The sequence below is a fragment of the Lontra canadensis genome, unplaced genomic scaffold (genome assembly GCF_010015895.1).
Source record: "Lontra canadensis isolate GAN:19392208 unplaced genomic scaffold, GSC_riverotter_1.0 scaffold29, whole genome shotgun sequence".
Taxonomy (NCBI): Eukaryota; Metazoa; Chordata; class Mammalia; order Carnivora; family Mustelidae; genus Lontra; species Lontra canadensis.
This window is the reverse complement of record NW_022631023.1, coordinates 14,044,208-14,067,081: the sequence shown is the minus strand read 5'-3', so window position 1 is coordinate 14,067,081 and position 22,874 is coordinate 14,044,208. Positions and strand designations below refer to the sequence as shown.

Genomic DNA, 22,874 nt, shown 5'->3' with positions numbered 1-22,874 from the left:
TTTCATATCTTTTATTTATTCAGTTTACATCTAATTTTTCTGCCCAGTCATAATTTTATTAAAGACATTATAGCCTTATTTCTATTTGTGTTGCTACATAGGCCCAACATCCTCTTTTTGGAAATATTTATTCAAACAATGAATAAAAATGCTTTGGTCACTGTTTTCCTCTATTTAGTTCAAGAATTTTTTTTTTCTTTTACTTTATCTCAAGTATTTCTCGCATCAGAATGAAGACTCATGTATTCAGTGTAAGTGATGGTAAATGGCTGTTGAGAAGAATTGATCAGATAGATTCCGCCTTAATTTAAGTCATTAGGTCAGATAGTTCTTAACCTATTCACTTGCATGTACATGTATATCTGAAACCCTTTTGACCCTTAGTTTTATAAACTAGAACCAATTTGTATTTGGTTCTTTGAGAGCTATTCACAGCCAAGGCAAAGATTTACTATAAACCTCCTAAAGAAAAGGAAGTCTAGGTCTATTATAGTTCTTGTCCTGGATTTTTCACATAACACACTTTACGGCCTGTGGAAGAATGCAGTTCACCTTCAGGTCACAGAGGATCCTTGTTCAGTTATTTCCTTGCATAGCAAAAGCACCTCTCCTGGCCCCTTTTTACTCCAGACTCTGTGGGCACACCAGAACTCTGGGGAGAGTCTTTATAATAAGAAATATCATTTTAGAGTATAAAGATTTTCTAGGTTTGGGGGTTTTTTTTTAATAGAACATGAGATCAAAATGTCGATGCTATGACTTGTCAGCAACTCAGCAGTCCCACTGAAATCAATAGGTGCCCTTTGGGAGTTTGGCCCTAACAAACCCTTATCTTGCCACATAGAACAGAACTTAGGGCCAAACGAAGACTCCGAGTTGCCTAAAACATTTATTTCCCCTGAAGCATTATTTTATAACATTTCAAAAAAGAGAGTCGCTCTTCTTCAGCCGAAAGACTGACATTTAAGGAATTCAAGTCTTTATCTTGATCTTTATCATGGGCTACTCCTAAATTCTGATGGAAAGTTTTTTTTTTTTTCCCAAATGTCGGAGACCCTACATGAGGCTCCCAGCTCCATGGGGAGCCTGCTTCTCCTTCTCCCTCTGCCTGCTGCTCCCCCTGTTTGTGTCCTCTCTTTCTCAAATAAGTAAATACAATCTGTTAAAAAATACCCTAAACCAGCATGTATCTTGAAAGTGATGTGAAACATCCCTAATACTATAGAATACTTAATTTTAGGATTTAAAAAATAATTCCTGTCATAGAGATCATCCACTGCCTGGCGTTTCAGCTCTGGGCTTGAGAATGAATGAACGGACGTTAGGTTTAATGGTCATGTCCTGCATAGGACTGAAGTAATCCAACTGAAGAGGCTGTAGTTGGAGTGACCCTGGGCCTTTCAGAGCATTTACCTTGCTTGCTCAGTGGTGAGTTTCTTTGGAGGTATTGACTTGGAATCAGAATATTGAGAAAATAAAGTACTGCCAAACCTAACATCTAAATCAGAAGAAGTGGCTGGGTTATTCCATGAGAAATTTAAATAATTTTCAGCCAAATAACAACAAAGCAAAAACAAAAACAGGAAGTGGGAAGGAGTTGGATGTTTTAAGTAGTCACAAGAATGCAGTAACTACCCAGGATCATTTATTCATTTGATATGAAGAATAAAGGCAAAAGAAATAGAAAAAAAAAAATCCTTATAACTTACAACCCATTGACAAGTGCTTAAGACACGCAGAGTGACATTCCTCAAGGAGCTTTATTATCTCAATGCAAGTATTTTGCTAGAAGCAAAAGGCAACCTTAGCTTTAAGTTAGCACAACCTCCAGGATCCTATAAAAATCCCTTTGGAAGTTTCCTTTGTCTGCAACCTCGCAAGCTGTGTGTTAGCAACCATCCTCCAAACATCTGAAGGATCTCATGACTAGGGTTTTACTAGGTAGTAGTAAATGAACGTTTCCTCACAATAGCTAGCCCCTCAAGGTCCTGGAAACCTTGCTTCCAAATTCCTTAGAGACTTACCCTATCCCTAATCCCCTCCCAATTTGAAAGTATAATATCAGTTGTTTCTCACAACCCCAATGTAGCTCTCTCTGCCCACAGGTCCTGTGTTTTAATAAAACCACCCTTTAAAAAAAATAATAATAATAACAATAATAAATAAATAAATAAATAAATAAAACCACCCTTTTTGCACTGAAGACATTTCAAGAATTCTTTCTTGACAGTTTGTTTGCTCCCAGAACCCAGCATTTCACATCCCATTCATCTGTTCCCTTCCCCATAAACATTCATCTACATTCTCATTTTCCTCCTGGCAACAAGACAGGATATTAACAGAAATACAGCTTTCAGAAGAGGGAAGAACATGACCTCACAGGTTGATGAATAGAATTTGAAGGAAACCCATTGGAATCAAGTAAACATGTTGACCGCTTATATGGCTAATAGGGCAGTATTTTATTGTCTGTTAACTGTCTGTTACTTAACACTTTATTGTCAGTTAATAAGGGGGAATTGGGCAAGCAATTAAAGGCCAACTCCAGGGAAACAGATTCACAAAGAGCTGACCAACAGTGCCTGATCTGAGCAGGAAGAAGTTTACTCTGGTAGTCAGTCCCAAGGTCTCTCTAATACAATCACCAGTACAAAGATTCAACTAAGTGGGCAGAAATTTCCACCCTCTTTCAGATGACAGTTATAGAGATGTGCACCTACACTGAGCTTGAAGTGAAGAAAATTCACTAATGCTATGATTAGAAACGGGCTAAACTGTTAGAACCTCAGCTGGTTCTGTTGGGGAATTAGGAGATGGTGTTCTCCTTCCTGTGAAGGATGAGTGAACAGTGGACCAACTACCAGCTCAGCCCCTCCTGCAGCCTGACCCCTTGGAGGTGTAAGGTCAAAGAGTTTTTAGAGCATGCTCTTCTCACTAGAAGGAGGCCTTAGTTTTCTCAAGGAAATTTCCAAATAAACTCCTGTGGGACACCCAAGATGAGACATTGAGTGGCTCAATGAACTGGGTTTATAATGATGATAAAGGTGACCCACTGTAGAAAGAAAAACTGACTTTAAGAATTGTAGGTGAGGGGCACCTGGGTGGCTCAGTGGGTTAAGCCGCTGCCTTCGGCTCAGGTCATGATCTCGGAGTCCTGGGATCGAGCCCCGCATCGGGCTCTCTGCTCAGCGGGGAGCCTGCTTCCTCCTCTCTCTCTGCCTGCCTCTCTGCCTGCTTGTGATCTCTCTATCAAATAAATAAATAAAATCTTAAAAAAAAAAAAAAAAAGAATTGTAGGTGAATTCTTATAGTCCACCCACCATGCTGGAAATCACCTTTAGCCCTTGTGTTAAAATTGGACAAGTACTAAAGAGGTGTTATTTTAATAATGGGGCAGTAGAGACCCCATATTAAGTTGTACTTCTTAAAAACCAGTTTCTATTGTGTGTCTCAAATCCAAAGGAGCCAAAGGTATAAACCTTGTGATCCACAGCTGGAAGGCAACCTGGCTGTGACTGCTGAGCCAAGGGATTCCCAAGGTTTAAATAGATAGAGTGAACATGATGATATTGTTGCCCAATATAGTGCATTGGGTGTACTAAAAACATTGGAAGATTGTTTGAGCCCCTAGCTGCTGTCTCATTGCTAAAAATAAAAAAATAAAGGCACCTTGCTTACTGATACTGAAATACATTCTTTCTCTTCTCTCCATCTTCACACCTGATGATTCTTTCCTCCTCCATACCCTGACATCAGTCACTTTGATGAGACACATAATTTAGGGTAGGATCCATAGGACCTATGCCCCTCTTTCCCCAAGGAAAACAGAGGCTTTTATGAACTCCTTCCAATACATGTGGAACTTCTGGAAAAGAAGGATTCACACTATAGTTCTTCTTGATACAGATGCCCAAGTCACCTTTCTAAGCAGTCCAGGGGGTAATGCTTGGATTCAGCCAGTGAGATTTTGAAAGATACCACAATAGGGAAGAATAGATAATGTGACCTTGTGGGTGGGACTTTTGAGGACAATTCTATGTACTTTTGTTGTTACAAGGGTCATTGACTTAATCTTTTCCATTTCACAAATTCCAAAAGGGATTCTCCTGATTGTGAAGATCTATGTTTATAGAATTGTTAATATCTGGGGACTGCTTTGAGCTACACATCTCTGCGACTGATGATTTCGCTGATTGGAGCTTTTGTCAAAGGGAGACAACCTCTACCCACTGAATGCTGCTTGGAGACCTACTGATAGTAGGTCTTAAATACTGACTGAGACATACTGAATAGATTTGGTTGCAACTTCAGACTAATCAGACTGATCGAGTAGACATTGGAGTGCTATACTCAAAGGGAAATTCATCAGAAGCAGTGCAGTGTAGACATAAGGATTAGATATTGGGTGAGGGAGATGTTCCCTATAGGGTTTTAGTATTTCTACATGTCTTGAGAATAGAGTCACTGATTCCTTCTGTTCTAAATTATCTTTTTTGCCATGTTTGTATAGTAAAGAGTTTTGGAAAATAAATATAGTATTTCTCTCTGAGGCAGAAGATAGACATGCTTACCACCCCCCCATCATATTCATGATCCAGGCTTCCTAATCTCAAGGTTTCTCTCCTATAAAACATCTCACTGCAAATGCAAGTGTGTTATCTGGCTTCTTGTCGTACTGTGGGAATTGAGAGTCAGGGAATTGGTGCAAATGCTAATACTCAGGCTTCTGCTATTACCATGAATAATAAAACCTTTGTCTCTGAACCAGGGGTGCCATGTCTTCTACCAGCATCCATGAATCTGAGCTAGGCTAACTTGCTAGCTTGCATGTAGGGTAAAAGCTCAAACTTTTCCTGGTTCTCATTATCCTCTTCCAAAAATTTATGTTTCCTAGTTGAAGTTATGGCATTGCAATGCCATAACTAACTCTATTTGTTTCAACGATCATTTAATAAGGCAGAAATTTTAGTAGAAGTATAATAATTATACTTATATTGAAATAATGATGAAAAATTAGCCATTTATGCAGCAGTCACTAGCACAGATTGATCAAATTTATTAGAAAATAAAGAAAACAAGTTGATGCCATATTGAAAACATATTTCAAAGCCTTAAAGGGCATTATAAGAAGAAGAAAATCAACAAACACAACAAATATAAACCATGACTTAATTAATAAATAATCTTAAGTCTGAATAGTAAAGCCATATATGGGTATGCTAGGTTTTTCTTTAAAACAATGCAGCAAAGGGAGCCTGAGTGGCTCAGTAGGTTTCCCTCTCCCTCTCCCCCTCCTCCCTGCTTGCTCATTCTTTCTTCCTGTCAAACAAATAAATCTTAAAAAATAAAAAAGCCATTTAACATAGTATTCTTTTTTTTCCATTTTACTTTATTTTATTTATTTTCAGTGTTCTGAAATTCATCGTTTATGCGCCATACCTAGTGCTCTATGCAATATGAGCCCTCCATAATACCCACCACCAGGCTCACCCAACCTCCCAACCCCCTCCCCTCCAAAACATATAACATAGTATTCTGAGAGACTGTCCTCCTCTCCCAACGAGGCCAGGTAGAAATGTGTAAGTACTTTATTGAGGAATCATCACCTATGAGGGATTACTCAAAATACCTCAAGGTATAAGATATGGAACTTAAAGAAAAAAGGTGTTGAATATGTAGCTCATTTGTTAACAAGAAAAACACTCCACTAGGGGTCAGCAGCTGCTACAACCAATCATGGATGAGCCACAAAACCTGTTAATCCTCGGACAGTAATTACTGTCCTTACAGGTCAAAGTTTTGAATGTAGGTTGCTGGGTGGTAGGGACTAAAGACTTCAGAGAGAAGACGTAGATGATGATTACGTAGCAGGGTCTGGTCATGCCACAAATAAAGAGATGTAGCGGGTGGTTCTTGGGAGCCAGGCATAGGCATGCTGGTTGGCATCTGATGGTTCCCTTCTGGTTTCTTGGCAGTCCTTCAGGAACTGGTTTCTGTCACAACTGCTACTGGCTAAGCAGCGGTCACCTCCACGGCTCATGTGGAGGTAAGAGTTATTTGAGGAGATGACAGAAACAGCAGTAACCCCTGAGAGAATCACAGTTGTAGTTTGTAGCTGAGTAATTATTAAAAAAGACAAGATGACCTTAGTGTAGATTCTAGGCAAAGTACCCACACTTTGTGCTATTCCCCCTTTTGTGCTGTGGTTTCTAGAACTTTTTAAGGAATGAGTATTGGCATCTAATGCAGGCTTTATCCTGAATCACAGTTCCAAAGATGGTGATAAACATAACTCAGTTATTTAAATGTCAGGAAAGATAGCTATTTACAGCTAAATCTCCAAAACAAAGGACCTATAGCCTTATTTACCATTCAACAAACATGCATTTAGAAAAACAATATTCCAACCTTCTTTAAAAGATATTTGAAATTCTGTGGATAGATTAATGTTTATTATAGTTGGCATATTAATTTAAGACAGGTCACATTTATGGTCCAATAAAGGTTTTTATGTGTTATGTGCGGCCTTTAATGCACATACAGGGCTCATTAAAAATTATCGTGCTTAGTACATTTAAATATTTTTAATAAACTTCTCATGAGGGACACTTTGGAGTATGGTCAGTAGGGCACTGGAATGGGAATCACTAGATTTGAGCTCTAGTCGTGACTCTGCTTGAGTAAATCACATAACCTTGGCAAGTATATTTGCTCAGCTGTATAATGAGCAAAGCTCACTAAAGATCTCTTATGCATTGAGAAATAATTATGATTCGAAGAAGATGTAACTATAATAGAAATGAGGGAGCATAAGAAGAACCATGTAAGAATGGTTGGCTCGTCTTTGCCACAAATACTGTGGCCACCAGCACTTTGCTAAGCTACCTGAAGGATGTTATGGGAAACACTTGACTCTGATTGGATATCTTTCAGAACAAACACAATTTTGGATGATATTTGTCCTCCAGAGGAAAGGTCAGTGGGCTAGAATGTAGCACATTGGGTTTTTTTGTTTGTTTGTTTTATTTTTTTTTTATAAACATATAATGTATTTTTATCCCCAGGGGTACAGGTCTGGGAATCGCCAGGTTTACACACTTCACAGCACTCACCATAGCACATACCCTGCCCAATGTCCATAACCCCACTACCCTCTCCCTCCTCCCCACCAGCAACCCTCAGTTTGTTTTGTGAGATAAAGAGTCACTTATGGTTTGTCTCCCTCCCAATCCCATCTTGTTTCATTTACTCTTCTTCTACCCCCGTAACCCCCCCATATTGCATCTCCACTTCCTCATATCAGGGATATCATATGATAGTTGTCTTTCTTCGAGTGACTTATTTTGCTAAGCATGATACCCTCTAGTTCCATCCACGTCATCGCAAATGGCAAGATTTAATTTCTTTTAATGGCTGCATAGTATTCCATTGTGTTTATATACCACATCTTCTTTATCCATTCATCTGTTGATGGACATCTAGGTTCTTTCCATAGTTTGGCTATTGTGGACATTGCTGCCATAAACATTCGGGTGCACGTGCCCCTTCGGATCACTACGTTTGTATCTTTAGGGTAAATACCCAGTAGTAGCACATTGTTTTTTGATTGCCTAGCATTTTATTTGTAGTCAAGGGCCCTTGACAACTGGCTTTGTGTTAGGAGCCCCTCCAGGACCACTTCAAGATGAATTCTTTGATTGTTAGACGCATTCACGGCAGAAAATTAAACTAGATTCCTGGGGACCAAGCCACCTTCAGTTGCAGGCCCAGGGAGGCAGGACCCAGGAAACAAGGAATAAACTGCGTTTGAGCAACGTGCTGAGCCAATCAAGACTTGAAAAATGATAGAATAGCACTTATGCCTGTTTTTGTTTCCTGAGAAACATTTTTTAAAAACATTTCCCTCATTAGTCATGGATGTTCTTTTATCTGGTAAGTACACCTGTGATCATTCCAGACCTTGACTGTGATTTACTATAAATCTGGTCATTAGATAAATACATTATAGCACTTGTAGATATCAATATGGCTAACATCTAAAATTTATTTAGTTCACTCTGACCTACAACCTAATTTAATAAAATATGAAGTCTAGAGGAAGATACTTTGTTCTTGAGACTTTCAACATGTATTATTATATTGGTTTCTTAACCCAGAGAGTGTCTGAGTGACTGTAGCTCATTTCAAGGGGAAACAAGAACAACAATTAACAGCCCTCCTGTAAGGGTTGACAGGGTTTATGGTGGAGAGAGCTTTTTAATCCAGATGTTCCACTCTGCACATTCAATTTAAATAAGTAGTGTGCCACTTTCCACAAAGCCCTGATGACAAGACAGTGCCCTGATAAGGGTGGTGTTAGACTTTTCTTTGGTTTTCTGTCTCCTTTTGTCTTTATCTTCATCAGTTAGTAGTTACTGGACTCCTGCAGGGGCATCAGCCCTGCACTCGAAGAAATACCATATTGAGTGATGGAAGAACAGCAATGGACTTAAACATTTCCAGTATTTACCTCTGAAATTCTTTTGTTCTTGTGTCTGGATACAACTATATTGGTTTTGCCTCTGGGCTCCAAGGAATAACTCTCTCTGAATCCCATTAGTGAATCTAGTTCCATGAAGCCAGAGAACGTTATTCAAAAAGTTGGGAAATTCTTCATACCATGCAACCACAAAAATGTGGGGTTTCTTAATTCAGAATTTCATTTAATTTCTAGATCTTTACTCTATTTGTCCCTATCTCCCTATGGTGTATGTTATTGCTAACCAAAGCCTGGGTCTAATACAACCAGTATTAGTGAGTTATCAACTGTCTAAAAAGAAGTCCTCTTGCTTTGTGTTCATTGTTCCCTTTATTAGCTTTTTTTGAAATTTATCATTATTTCCACTTGGATGTCAGGACAAGAATATGGAACAATTCTGAAGTGAAAGAATTTGAACTCAGGGAGTAACAGGAGCTCTCTGAAGGGAGAAATGGGAAGCAGACATAGAGAAAGATACTGTGGCTTCAAAAAAGGTGCCAGGTACTCTAATGCCACATGGAACAAAACGCTGTCCTCATATCCCATTAATGCCTAAAACAGGCTCAGCGTTTTCAAAAGGAACATATTTAACAAGAAAGACGTTAGGGACTAATGGAATGAAAAACGATTACTAACAACATCAAGACAGTCAATCTTACTAGTAGAAAAATCTGACTCCGGGCTATCTAAACACCTTCCCTGGAACTTAGATTATGCAATTTCACATGATTTTTTAGTTCATGGTCTTTTCTAAGATACTGGCAATCTATGATATTTCACAAATCCCAGTGAAATACACCTAATTACTTTCTAGCACTTATTCCTGAGTTGTGATTAAGCCATTCAATCAAGCATACTTAATTTTCTGGTTGTTTCCTCTACAGACTTACAACAATACAATATAGCTGGACCAATAATTTTCAAATTACTTATACAGATCTTCCATAGGACACAGATATTCCCCATATTTGAGCCGCTCTAGAGACAAAGCATGTGATGTTACCAGGTAGTCAAGACTTATAGCTCCATCTCTGAAGTCCAACTCATTGAATCAAAATCCTGGATCCACCGTTTTCCATCTGCCTGATCTTGGACAACTAACTTAATGTATCTGTGTCTTCACCCTCCTTGGAAAAAAAAAGTGAGTATTAAAAAATTGTACTCATCTGACTCAGTTGTTTGAGTTTCAAGTTAAAAAATACATACACAGTGTTTGGTAAACAACTAGGACCAAATTAATAAGATCTACCTTAAGGCTTTTGGCGTAGTACTGCATAGGCAAGAAAATGTTCTTGAAATTCATTATGCTTAGCTTCTAGGAGAAAAGTATGTTTTTTAATCTACCTATGTCTTGAAAAGTGTGGGGCAAGTGATACCAGTGCACAAATACTACCATAGCCTTTCTGTTCAAGCAAGAGGAAATTTCTTGATCTATGAAGAATGTTCTGTAGTGTGTACCCACTGAGTCACTTCTATAGTTTTTGAGAACACTCCCTAGGTTATGTTCCATATTGTTTAATGGAAGGGCTTTTCTTGGTCTTCGTCTTAAAATTTAAGTCCAATATAGAGAAATCATGAGAGTAAACTGAGGCTGTGGCCCAAGAAGCAAATATTGGCTGAAGCATCAAATAATATCTTACATATACTGACACAAACACATCATTAGGCATTTAATGGCCATGATGGCATTTCCTTGCCACAATCATCCAATGAATTAGCCATTATTTCCATTTTCTAGTAGAGAAACTGAGCCTCAGAAATGTTAGTTTGTCCCAAGGCACACAGCTAATAAATGGCAGAATTTGGATTTGAACAAGGCCCAGTATAATCCAAAGCCAATTCTCTTCCCACTACACTAAATGGCCTACAAGCATCTCTTCATGTCATCACACCATTATCTATTCCAATACCAAGAATCTTTAGTTCCTGAATCCACACATTTTCTCTCTGTAAAGAGTTCCAACATGCTCCATGATGATTTAGATTAGATGGATACTGACATCTTCTTCAGCTAACTTCTCCTTACCGTAGTGATCATGGTCAACCTAGAAAGAATGAATTAAGGTCTAGGATAATAAACAGAGTAGGTGGGAAAATGAAAACCTCATTTAACACTGCTGTTCCTCTCTTCTGTGTCCCCATGCCCACCAGCACAACACACAAACCCCATGCTTAGCGGGCCACTGGTCACCAACACCCATTAAAGGGTGTCTCCCAACAAGCCACACCCATTAAAGGAACGTATCCTTGGGAGACAAAAGAAATGGCTGTTTATCCTCTTGTCTTCAGAAACAGTGGCCAAAATACGTTTTATACTTTCCAGACCCTCTGATTTGAGTTGCATTAGTAACAGTCTTCACTGTGCATGAATTTCAACTTCGTTTGCATGATTGGCTGTGACAGGAATACTGAGAAGATGCCACGCAGATGAAGTCTCTCCTCGTTGTTGCCAAGGCTCTGTCACTACTATGCCCAGAAGATTTGTGTCAATGTCTCTTACTGGAGGAATGCTCTGCTGGTGGGGCTGCCATATGCTCTGTTACTATCGAGATCACACAGTGTTCCTTCAGCCTCTTTCAGGACTACCTCAACCACTTCTCAATTCCACCTCTCTATGGAAACACCTGTGTAAGCGGTGCTTTCTAGAATTTAGGCTTGAATCTTCCTCTTTAGGATGACCCGTGTCTAAACCACCCACAGAACTGACAGGTAAATCAACATTAGCTTTGTCATAAACTCAGCTAAGTGCCAGCCCACTTCAGCAAGGCATGGCATGTTTCCTGAGCATTTCCCTTGGTAAAAGGTGCTTCTTGCATCATTCAAGATACAGAACAGCTAGTCTTCCTTTTTTTTTTTTTTTTGGATGACTAGCTTTCCTAATCTGTCATAGATTCTGGGGTTTATCTATCAATCCCTGCCTCTGCTCTTCATATAGAGCCTCTGAGCTAGCTAATCGTGTTTCTGTATCTTACCGAGTGTTTCCTTCCAGGTCATGTGCTGAGCACTTTCACATTATTAACTTATCAAGTCTCACAGTGGAACCATCATTATCATCTTGGTTTTGGAGTTAAGGAAACTGAGGTAAGAGTGGTTAAATAACTTGTACACAACCACACAGCTGGGATTCCAACAGTCTTCACCCAGCAAGGCGAATATTCACACCCAGAAAAACCTGACTTCAGGGTTCACGCTCTTTACCACTACCTTCTGACGTCCTGCACAATGAGAGCTCTATTTAAGAGCACACCCACAGCTTTACAATAGCCAGGCTATTCTAAACAAAATTCATCTATCTTCACACCTTCTGGCTCCATGGCTTTATGACTTTCATATTGAACATGTTCCCCATCTTCTGCTGACTAGCACAAACGTGCTCTTTTATTCAAGTTCATACCATACAAACAATTGGAAGGGAACATGGGCTCCCTTCTTCTTCCAAATATTTATTCGATTTTCATCTGGTGAAAAACCAATAACATAAAACCCACAAAGGTGCTGAACAAAAATAATAGTGTGACAATTAAGTTTGTAATTCTAAATGAAGTCAATTTATTTAACACAAAGAGTATTTTCCCAACTCAAAAAAACAGTGAAGAAATAGTGAAAAGAGGAAGAAAAATCGGAGAAATGTAGTGAGTATACTAAGCTTGAACTCATTATATTCAAAGGTCTCTGGCTACTATGTGGTTATGAAGTCCACAGAGGTGAAATTGAAAATTTTCTTACACTTTTCAAGCAATAGATTCAACCTCAAATTGACTACAAGCGTTCTGATGCAGCAGATAAAATCATAGATGGACAGGGAGTAGACACAGATTTCAGTTGTGGTTCTGATGTTATTAATAACAAGGACAACATCTGATAAGAGTTAAGTCCATCAGAATTCATGGGACTAGACAGAGTTCAGTGTCCTTTTAAACTCCAATATTAAATGGATTTCTGATATTAGTAGCACATTATATTCATACATTATTATAAGCCAGATTCAATGCTAAGTGTTTCCATTGATAATAACCAGTGACCAAAGTGTCTTGTTGACTTAAGCACTCATGTTAGTTCCTTGTTGTAACTCCCAGTTCTCTATAACACATAGTCTCCTAGTGACCTGAAATATTTAACATGCTTCCCAATTCCAACTTACTACCAGAAATGCCCCAAAGAGCAAAAAAACAGAAATTATTTTCTTTGAAGACAGAAGACATGTCCATTCACTCACAAACCCATGCACAATAATATGTATTTAGAGAAATAAAAGTTCCTAGATATCGTAAGCAATCAATTTATCTCAATTAGAATTTGTTATCTCCTATCCACACATTCCACCCATTCTTCACTTACAGGGCAGTTGCAAACCACCAGTAACACAGCAAGTTGGCTCATAAGTTTGAGAAGATTCCAGGAGTTGTGACCCTGGTGCCACATAGACCGGAGGCCTACAGGAACTGGATTCAGAGCTCTGAGATTGACATGGGCCAGGTTCACATTCCAGAGACTGACAACTTTTAGACACACATGTCTTGGGTGGACAACTCTTTGCCGCAGAGCTCACAGGCTGGCAGCTCTGGACTACAGAACCCACTTGCTGGCTGCTTCCTGACTGGCAAGGCTGAGACACACACTCCGACAATGCTGAGGAATGTCCTGATTGGCACATTGTCTTTTCAAAGGCCCTGGAATTAGAGCAAGTTGTTTGGACAACTCTGGGGAGGCCGGCACTTTGCGCACAGCTCGGTTCTGTGCACAGTTCCTGTTTATGGTTGGGCACTTTGCAGCTGGTAGTCTCACTGCAGGTCTCTTGAAAGTTGTCCAAGAGCCAGGTCCTGCCATGGCAGCTGCTGGGTAAAAAAAGTCCATCTTCAAAGACTATAAGCTTAGACCCATGTACGATGGCAGAGAGTGGTGGGACATTGTAGGAGCTCCTGATCGAGTGGCCTTGGCTCTGAGGCATACTGTTTAAACCCTTGATTGAAGTTGGTCTTAAGGACCCAGGGTGCCAGGTCTAAAGATTCTTTTTTGGTGAGATTATATACTCAGAAAACTGGGTGTTGGCTTCTTTTCAAGACTCCTTTCCACCTCATTGCTTAAGCTAATTTGAAGGATAACATCTCATTAGCACTTTGTTTAGTAACATATGAAGATGACATCCTATTAACAAAGAAGCCAGTCCATTCTGAATCTTCAAAATGGCTTTCATGTTAGCCCCAAAGCTGATTCATCAGGGCAGTGTTTCTCAAATATGAGTCCCAACATGCCACCCAAGCTTTTTTTTTTTTTTCTTAGTCGCCATGACTCTCCCTGGTAAATGGACAAAACAAATGGATGTGGAAAAAGCCAATTGTAAACTAATCAATATTCAGCACTGGAGTTTGGAGGGATGCTCTTTTGGCAAAACAGAATAATATGATCAAGACATTTTCAGTCAGAAGCCAATCCAGTTAAGTTCACCCTCATTCCACTCAGATCTTGGTCTGTCCAACTTGTCAGGATGTGTGAAAGACTCGACAGTGAAATCTCTTCTTACTCTCACCCAAAGTACTGTAAGTGGCCATTGCCTTATAAATATCGTTCTCTTTGTCTAACATTTTGTATTCCTTGTCTTATTGAAGGTCAAGTATAAACTGCCTCTTATGAAGCTTTTCTTTGATCTTCCTATTTACAGGTTACGACTTCTTCCTCTGAATTACCAGTGGACTTTGACACATTCTTTATTGTGACTGTATTGATATGAAGTCGTGTATTTACTTTATTTGTGCTTCTCAGCTGTTGATAATCTGGCCTTGTAACAAACTTGTTTCAGATTTGCTTCTCATTTTTGTTTGCTGTGGTTTTTCTTTGACTGCAGAATGATGATTTGCACCCACATTTATCACATTAGCATCTGGACACAGTTTAGCTTCATACTCGTAACACAGGACCTGCCAGCACAATTTCTATAGCACCTTCTATAATTCATTTAGCTCAGCTCGTGAAAGAGAAACAACTGAAGTGTATTCTTAACACAGTGCTCTGGCCCCTTTCCTCAGATCTGAAGAAAATCAAGAACATCCAGGAACCTGGAACAGCTCTGATACAAACTCCTCTTTAACATGTGACCGACTGGGGATAGACTCTATTTCAAAGGACACATCCGAAGGCATTCAGCCTGACAAGCAGCACGCTCGACCAGTGTGTAATGCCTTCATAACATATGCAAGTTACTTATAATGCTGAATTACCAGTCCTGTGTGTTTGAAGATCCCATAATGCCCTCCATATGACCCCAACAGCACCTCATTTAAATCATAGGCATATTTGTATCTATCATCACAGAGGCTTCCACTGTAGCTTGTTAACTCTCCCGCTTAGAAGCATTAAATGGATTTGATTGCCCTGAGAGTAAGATCCATCCTCCTTAGCCCAGCCTACCCAGCACTTGTAAAACCTGGGTGCTCCCTATTTTACTAAGTCTAAATCTGCCCTTTCCCTCAGCCTCACATCCTCCATTTGCACAGGCTTCTACTGGGCTTTTGAGTATGTCAAGCCTCTCTTCGCCTCATTACTTTGCATGTGCAGCTGCCTGTTGGTCTCCCCCTTCCCTGCCTTCTCCCACTCCACCTACAGCTCCTCTTCTCATCTTTTGTGTCTCAGCATAAGAGCGACCCTCAAGAGTGGCTTTCCTTCATCACCCTGTTTGAAAAAAGATTCCATTCTCAAAGTCTGTTTTTCTGCTTTCATAGAACTTATCTCAGTTTATAATGATTTATTTGTTTCTTCACTGTGCCTTTGCCACAGCACTGTGAGTTCCAGAAAGGCAAAAAGCATGTATATCTTCCTCGCTATTGTATCCCCAGCACTGAGCATATGGCTGACATATAATAAGAGTTCCATAAATGTATTTCGAAAAATTAATGAATAGAAACTGCATTTTTTTTTATAAATGGAAGTTGCTAAATGTGTTCAAATTATAGTTAATGTCTGAAGGGATAGACTTCTGAAATCTTGACGTACCCAAGATTTTTGAGAATTGGCCAGGGTACAGAGTTTAAAGAGAAAAAAAAAAATAATAATAATAAGACCCATGCTTACCTTTCAGCTACCTGTTTGTGAAATAAGAGCAAAATCATTAAGGAAGCCACTTATTAGCATGGCACAAGCTGAGTCAATTATTTCAAAATAATGTTTGATTGTATGTAGGCATGTTTTAAAAAGCTTTTCCCATGAAAAAAAAAAGGGCACCACTTTTCACTGTCAGCACAACAGAGTCCTGTTGCAAAACTAGACTCGGAGGGGGGCAGAGGCAGGACATCACCCAGGCCAGCATTCACACAATTGTCTCCAGCAGACTGCCTTCTTATTAACCTCACAATGTGTAGCAAATTAGTGAATACCTGTGCAGTTCCCAATCTCCAAATGTCAAATAGTGAAGCTAGGTCTGTCATTTGTGAATAAGGCCACCGCATGAATTCTTTTCTCTTTAGGATGAAGCCTTAACTTGCACATGCTATTTAACTGAGTGCTGAATTAATAGGTGTTTCAGCATGCAATTTTAGCTCAATGAGTAAATACAGATTTTGGCTGGTGCTGGATTTATAGAGGGAGTTACTAGGTTTATTACTGTGGCATGATGTATGCTAGGACAACTGGTCACCTTCAGACTGCTTTAGTGCAATCAACTAAAAACTAAATGTTCACTTTGTAGGCACTTGAACAATGAGAATTATGTAGTCTATCGCCTAGTTTTCTTGTGACAGAGGTAGAAATAGTCATGTGATTGTTTATGGTAACTGGATACTTTGCTGCTAAATCGTTGAACAATTCCCTGGTCTCCCAGTCTTGAAATAGAAAAATGATTGCAGCTGCAGTAGCACCCCCTTACCACCAGGGGGTGGAATATTAAAAATTGGGGAGGAGAAAGATGTGAAATACAAGGAAGGATTTTCCAGTTATGATTCTAAGCCAAGATTTAGAATCACAAACCTTGAACATTTCCCTTAAATGTCTATGCCTTGACTTCTTCATTTTTAAAATGAAAATTGTGAGAGTATCAACCTCATAAAATGGTTTTACAGGTGAAATGAGATGATACATACAATATCTGATTACCTGCCACATATGGAATAGGAAATGAATAAAAGTAGCAATTATTTCTGTTCAGGTTAAGGATCTTTGTGCAGACCAAAATGTTGTTCTGATGGTGACGTCAATCTTGAATTGAGATAAAACTATAAAAATAAAATAAACACAGGATAAAATAAACACAGTATCTTTTTTGTGTGTTTCAGATTTTTTTATGTCCATAAATGTAGCACATTCCATTCTTCTAAGGGTTGGATTATATTCATCAGTCCCATTAAAGGTCCAGTCAACCTGTTTCTATCTCTCAAGGGCTTGGCAGTTGACGATTATAAGGTTGAACAGTTTATATTACTTCTATATTTGATTATGTGGCTATGTTGGACTTCTGAACACTTGTTCAGCTGTATTAAATAGTAAAACATAAATAAATAAAAAATTAGAGTAACATATTTCAGCTCAGTTCTCCCACAGTTTATTTCCTCTATCCTTGTCTTAGTTTTATCTCACCAACCAAATGACTTAAGTTAATTTAAATCCATTCCTCTTCTCCAACCAGGAAGTCACTCATATAGACAGACTGCATAGCAGTGGAAGGATACTAGACCAAGAGTGAAGAGATCTGGCTTCTAGCCCTGTTTCTATTAATTCATTGCATGAGATTGGACAAGTCACTCTGCCTCTCTGGATATCTTCTAAGATAATGAATTTAGATGAAATGATCTCGAAGGTCCTTTGTAGCTGTCACATTCTATGATTTTCTATCAGAATCTTAATATCTTAGAGTTGAAAAGGACATGAAATGGCATGTTGTCAAATCTACCTGCTGAATGAAATCTGCACTTTCGTTTAAGCCATTTAATTTTTATTAAGATTACTTATAAAAATTTTAACAGGACGGAACAAAGACTGAAGTCAGTAGGCTATTAGTTGCCATGCATGGTGGTAGAAATCCATCACTTAAAATGAATAGTCCTATTGTATTTGAGACTAACTCTGAGAAATACAGAAAAAGTATATTTTTCACTGGTCCACCTCAAAAGAGGGTGCCAAGGGGAATGACCAACTTCCTTTAAATATAACATTTTGTAAAATAAGTCAAGTATTATACAACCCCTTTCAGACACTGTAATGCATACAGAAAAAAAAAACTTAGTCTCTGGAATACTCAGAATTATGACACTATAACTATAATAATGATCCCATGTGGAATATGGAAATGGTCTCTTGTCAGCTTTATCTATTTTGAAATCGATTCTCTTAGAACACTGTAATAAATGGATTCACATGTGACATCATTTTTTTTCTATGAAACTATCTCTAAATAATTTTGCTTCTTGAGATAATTCTTGGTCGTTTACAATTGAATGTCGTCAGACTTTGATTTAAATAGCAAAAAAGGAAGAAAGAAAGAAAGAGAGAGAGAAAGAGAAAGGAAGAAAGAAAGAAAGAAAGAAAGAAAGAAAGAAAGAAAGAAAGAACTACACACTGTCTATTTAGCCCTTAAAAAGAGTATTTGGAAAGAGAGACTAGACCTTAGTATCTTGGCCATTTGAGCATTAACTCCCATATTTTTCAACCCTTTGTTCCACTATGTCTTGGATGTGAAAGTGTCATGGTTTATTATAGTAATTATACACTTGCTTTTGTTCCTTTCCCCAGATGTACATACTCTGGTCTGTCCTTGAGGTTAGCTTTTGGTGAAGTTATTTTTTCTGCCTTTGTGTGACCCAGAAGTAGGAATTTACTTTTGAGATCTCACACTTTTCTTATGACTACTGCAGTTGTGATAATATGTCATTAAGATGGTGCTAAGTCATTTTTTATAATAATGGTGACCAGAAGATTAATGACATTACTGACAACTAGCTTATCCAAATTGAGTTCAGCTACCAAAAATGAATGACTGTGGGGCTCCTGGGTGGCTCAGTGGGTTAAGCTTCTGCCTTCAGCTCGGGTCATGATGGGATTGAGCCCCGCATCGGGCTCTCTGCTCAGCAGGGAGCCTGCTTCCCCCCTCTCTCTCTGCCTGCCTCTCTCCCTACTTGTGATCTCTCTCTCTGTCTCAAATAAATAAGTAAAATCTTAAAAAAAAAAAAAAGAATGACTGTTTGTTTCTATTGACATAATACATCCTGGAGACTATCACCCTAGATCCATTTCATTCTTTCATCTACTAAATTAATATTTATTGAGTATTTACTACTTTCCAGATCCCATTAGGTAAGATTCCATTGTGTTCACTGAGAATATAACAAGGAAGAACAAACAAAATAGAACTGATAAACAAAGTAATGCTTCAAATAAAATATAAAATAGTGAATTTGTAATTAACAAAAAATAAGAAATATTTAGTGCTAATGTTGGGTAGGAAATAATCAACTCTATTGATTGTGGAGTCTTCCAAAAAGGAGGGAGAGAAGAGATAATATTTCTGTGGATTTTAAAGGGTTAGAAAGACACGACACTCCTAAAATTATAAAACTGTGTAAGACTTCAGTTCTGTACCATGTGTTCAAGGAAACAGGAGTAGATAGCATTGGTGGAGTGCATGTTGGTAGAGTGAATGCATGTGGGAAGTCGCGGGAGAGGGACTAGGACAGGGCAAAGGTGATGGCAAACGGTCTTTGATATTACATGGGGTCTTTATTGAGAAAGTGGGTTGTTACAGCTTTAAAATGAATGTCTTACTTAAGAAAACATTAGCTACAAGTAACTGAAGTTGTTTTTCAAAGTGGTTTAAGCAATAAGAGAAGTTTATTGGCTCATATTTACTAAAGTACAGAAATGAGACTCTGTTCCTTGCATTTTTCTTGGCTTTGCTGTCTTTCATGTAATGGCTTATTTTTTAGGCCACATACAATATGGGTATAGCATTCCACACATGATAGCAGAAAGTCCAGAAGAAGAGATGGTTACTCCAAAAAAACTCCACAAGACCTTTACCAGAAGTGCCTGTTCATGCCATTCCTTGTTTCTCATTTGTTTAAGACAGATCACATGCTCCATCCTGAACCAACCACTTTCAGGGAAGATTGGGGTGTCCCTTGAACTAGCCAGGATCCATCCTGAAATCAGGAGTGTGGTCACTTTACTTTATAGAACCATGTGTAGACAAGGAGAGGTACACAAACAAAACCCAGTTCTTCTGGGAAGAGTGGAGAGAAGCACCTTGTGAAGGCAATGAACAATTAGTACCCATATTCACTTACATATTTTTCTTCCCACTTACGTATTTTCAAACGTAGATGACTCTGTTCCCCAAAATAAGAGTTTAGTAGGCCCTGTAGTTCTCACATCCAGATCTAACTCCAGGATATCAAGAGGTAAAGTCCTCATTCTTAGGTAATATCATCTATTCATGATAGCGCGATGTTTCTGGAAGTTCCCAGGTGACTTCTTTGAAAACAATGACCAGATTGAGGAAGGAGAGAGTTAAGCACCAAGATGAGAAATAAGTTAGAAATGGAAATAATTTTATTATAATCAAATGCATAAATGTTTAATTTCATCCATATTTAGGATATTTGCTTCATCATACCAGATACTGCTGTTAGTTAATATTGGGAACTCAAAATTCCATTACCACTTGTATAGTCTACAAAAGGGCCTCATGAAAAGCATTTTGACATTTCCTCATCTAAAGCAGCCAGAATAGTACACTTGAAGCATCACTGCCATCTGAAGCTTTTCTTCCTGGATTAGACTCAGTAGTAATTTAACCAAAGTAAGATGCCTAGTAAGACTGAAATGATTATACACAGAAGCTGAGCTGTGATTCCACTTGCCAAAAATTCTAGGGAACTAATTCTGTGTTGTCAGAGAATTCTGTGTACCAGGGAGCCTAATTCTTAAATATTTCTTTTTAGACAAAGAATGGTAGGTTTGAAATTCCCAATGAATAGCTTTTTCTTTAAATTAACATTGACCTGTGATCTAATATCAAATTACATGAGTTTATTTAAAGGAAAAGAAAAAAGACCTATTGGTTCAGTTTTAACTAAAGAAGAAGGAAAATAGGAGAAAAGAGATGGAAAACAAGATGTGTATTCTATGAGATAAACAATTTCATATTAATAGATTTTTTATTTATTTATACTTTTCTAGGTGGTATGATATAGACTCTAGCCAGATGACAGCTGAGATTGACTTTGAGGGACTGTAAAGTCTGGGTCTAGAATCCTTAACAAGTTGATTGGTGGGAGAAGCCAGATGTGCAGATTAGTTGGCAACAAGAAGTTTGGCAGTTCCTAGAAGCCAAGTAGGTTGGGCTGCAGAATCTGGATTCATAGCCCAGGAAAGGGAAGCCATAGGTTCTATAACCCAGGGATGTGAAGCCATGTGATCCACAACCCAGGGAGTAGGAGCTTCTAGGTCCATAGCCCAGGCAGTAACTTCTGCTGGATCCACAGCCTGGAGACCCAGGGTAAGCTGACTGGCAAGGATCACAGGGTATTGAGGTCCTCTGGTGGTAGGAGATTGTCTGGAAGGGGCTGGACACCATGTAGGACATCTGGAAACTGGTAGGATCACAGTAGGTCTCCTGGCAGCCACTGGACAGGGAGGGGCCCAGCTGGCAGGTGCTGGGAGAGCAGAGGTCAGTGAGGTAGACAAGGTTGTTGGGACAGGAAGAGCCACAGGAGCTTGGGTAGCTCAGGTAACCCCCAAGGGAGTGGGAGGAGAAGTTTCCAGAGTAGCAGCTGTAGGACATTTTGGCAGGAGATGTGAGTTCAACTGAGTGACAGTGAAGGGATGCTCTGATATCCCCCCTTTCTCCCAGGCATGTTTATATATATATATATATATATATATATATATATATATATATACCCTCACTGTACTAGATGTGATTCAGACCCTTACCATTCGTGTACATGTCTTGTCATGAAAATAACTAATTCACCTAGGCCATAATTATAACTGAACACATTCATGTGTTCTTAACTGCTGTTTAATTATTTGGGTTTATAGAAGACACTCCCCTTTCTCCCAGGCATGTGTATATATATTTCTTCCTGGAACTAAGGTGTGGTTTGCCTTCAAAAGATATTTGTCATGAGGCACATAGTACCCTCCCTTCTTCATGAGCTTGACCATGAGGATTTTTGAGCATGAACCTCTTGTTACCAGCAATATACTCCTAACAGTCATCAGCACCTCCATTCCAAATATTTGTACGTATTTTATTGAACATTTACCATGTGTGCAACTTGAAAATTGTGTTACCATTTAATCCTCGCAACAACCCTATAAGAAAGGATTTATTACTAATATAGTAACCCAGTGTGTGCCTGTCTTCAAAGCCAACAGGAATGTCATAGGTATGCCAACAACTCAAGAAGCTTGTCCTTTCCACTCCCACAACCACATGAACAATGAATGCCTGGGCAGAAAAATCACATTTCAGTGTGATAACATTTGCATTTTATCTGAGGTGCCTACTTACAAAGTCCTACCTCTTTTTTGAAATTCCCAAATGCAGCCACTGAAGGAACAACTTCTTAATTTTTTTAGTTAATATTTTTCAGTATGCAAAGTTACCATAAAGATGGTTGTTTCAAACTACCTTTGTCCTGTCATTTAGCTTGTCATCAATAAGTAACTCATGTTTTATCCAGTATGGAGTCACTGGATCCTTTTTCCAGGTGAGGCAGAGAATTCTTTGGCAAACACTTAGACTATCACTGAGAATAATGGCTAAAAACTGATACACCTTTTGAGTGAGTTGACTACCAATGAAATACATTTGCAAAAACTTGAATTTTAATAGTGTGCTAACCTTTGCCAACTCAGTTGGGAGTGAGAAATGAGACACCTCAGAGAGTGATTCATTTCACTCCCTGCTGAGCTTCTCTTTTGCTCATCGTTCTAGAAAGACAAAGAAGCATAAAACTTACCTTCATACTAAGTAGTAAAAATCATCCCTATCACTATATAAAAAAAAATCAATGGTATAAAGAAAGGTCCTGGAATTAGAGATGTCTTTTTTCCCACTTACTATAATATCCAGCTTCTGCCTTAAAGCATCTTTTAGAAATTAGAAACAAAAAGCTATTTCTGTGACTTGATCTTTCCTGTTTGTTTCCCAGGTGATTGTTTTTTCTCATCTCCTATAGTATTTGCTTATCTGGCACCAGTAGAAGAGTCTGCCCATTGTTTTGCTTACGAATTTTTAGCAAATATTTTTCTCACTTCTCCAAGTCCTTTTCATTTCTTAAACCCTAAATCCTAAATCAAATTCGTCCTATCTGACAGGTGCTCATCTCAGCTAAGCTTTGACTCTTCTGACATAAGACTCTTAGTA

General features: G+C 38.7%; 2 protein-coding genes across 2 annotated transcripts in view; both read right to left on the bottom strand.

Moving 5' to 3' along the window:
- Positions 1-12,848: 12,848 nt before the first annotated feature.
- Positions 12,849-13,466, bottom strand: LOC116872409 (keratin-associated protein 27-1). Its single transcript, XM_032865574.1, has one exon. The coding sequence runs from the start codon at positions 13,464-13,466 to the stop codon at positions 12,849-12,851; it is 618 nt and encodes a 205-aa protein (XP_032721465.1).
- Positions 13,467-20,753: 7,287 nt separating this feature from the next.
- LOC116872356 (keratin-associated protein 13-1-like) overlaps positions 20,754-22,874 on the bottom strand; it is a 6,963-nt gene continuing 4,842 nt past the window's right edge. Inside the window, exon 2 of the mRNA XM_032865531.1 lies at positions 20,754-21,325. Coding sequence (XP_032721422.1) covers positions 20,754-21,325 — 572 coding nt within the window. The remainder of the gene's footprint in view (positions 21,326-22,874) is intronic.

Excerpts from the sequence above, each read along its gene's own strand:
- LOC116872409 (XM_032865574.1), bottom strand. The coding sequence starts at position 13,466 with ATGCCTCAGAGCCAAGGCCACTCGATCAGGAGCTCCTACAATGTCCCA.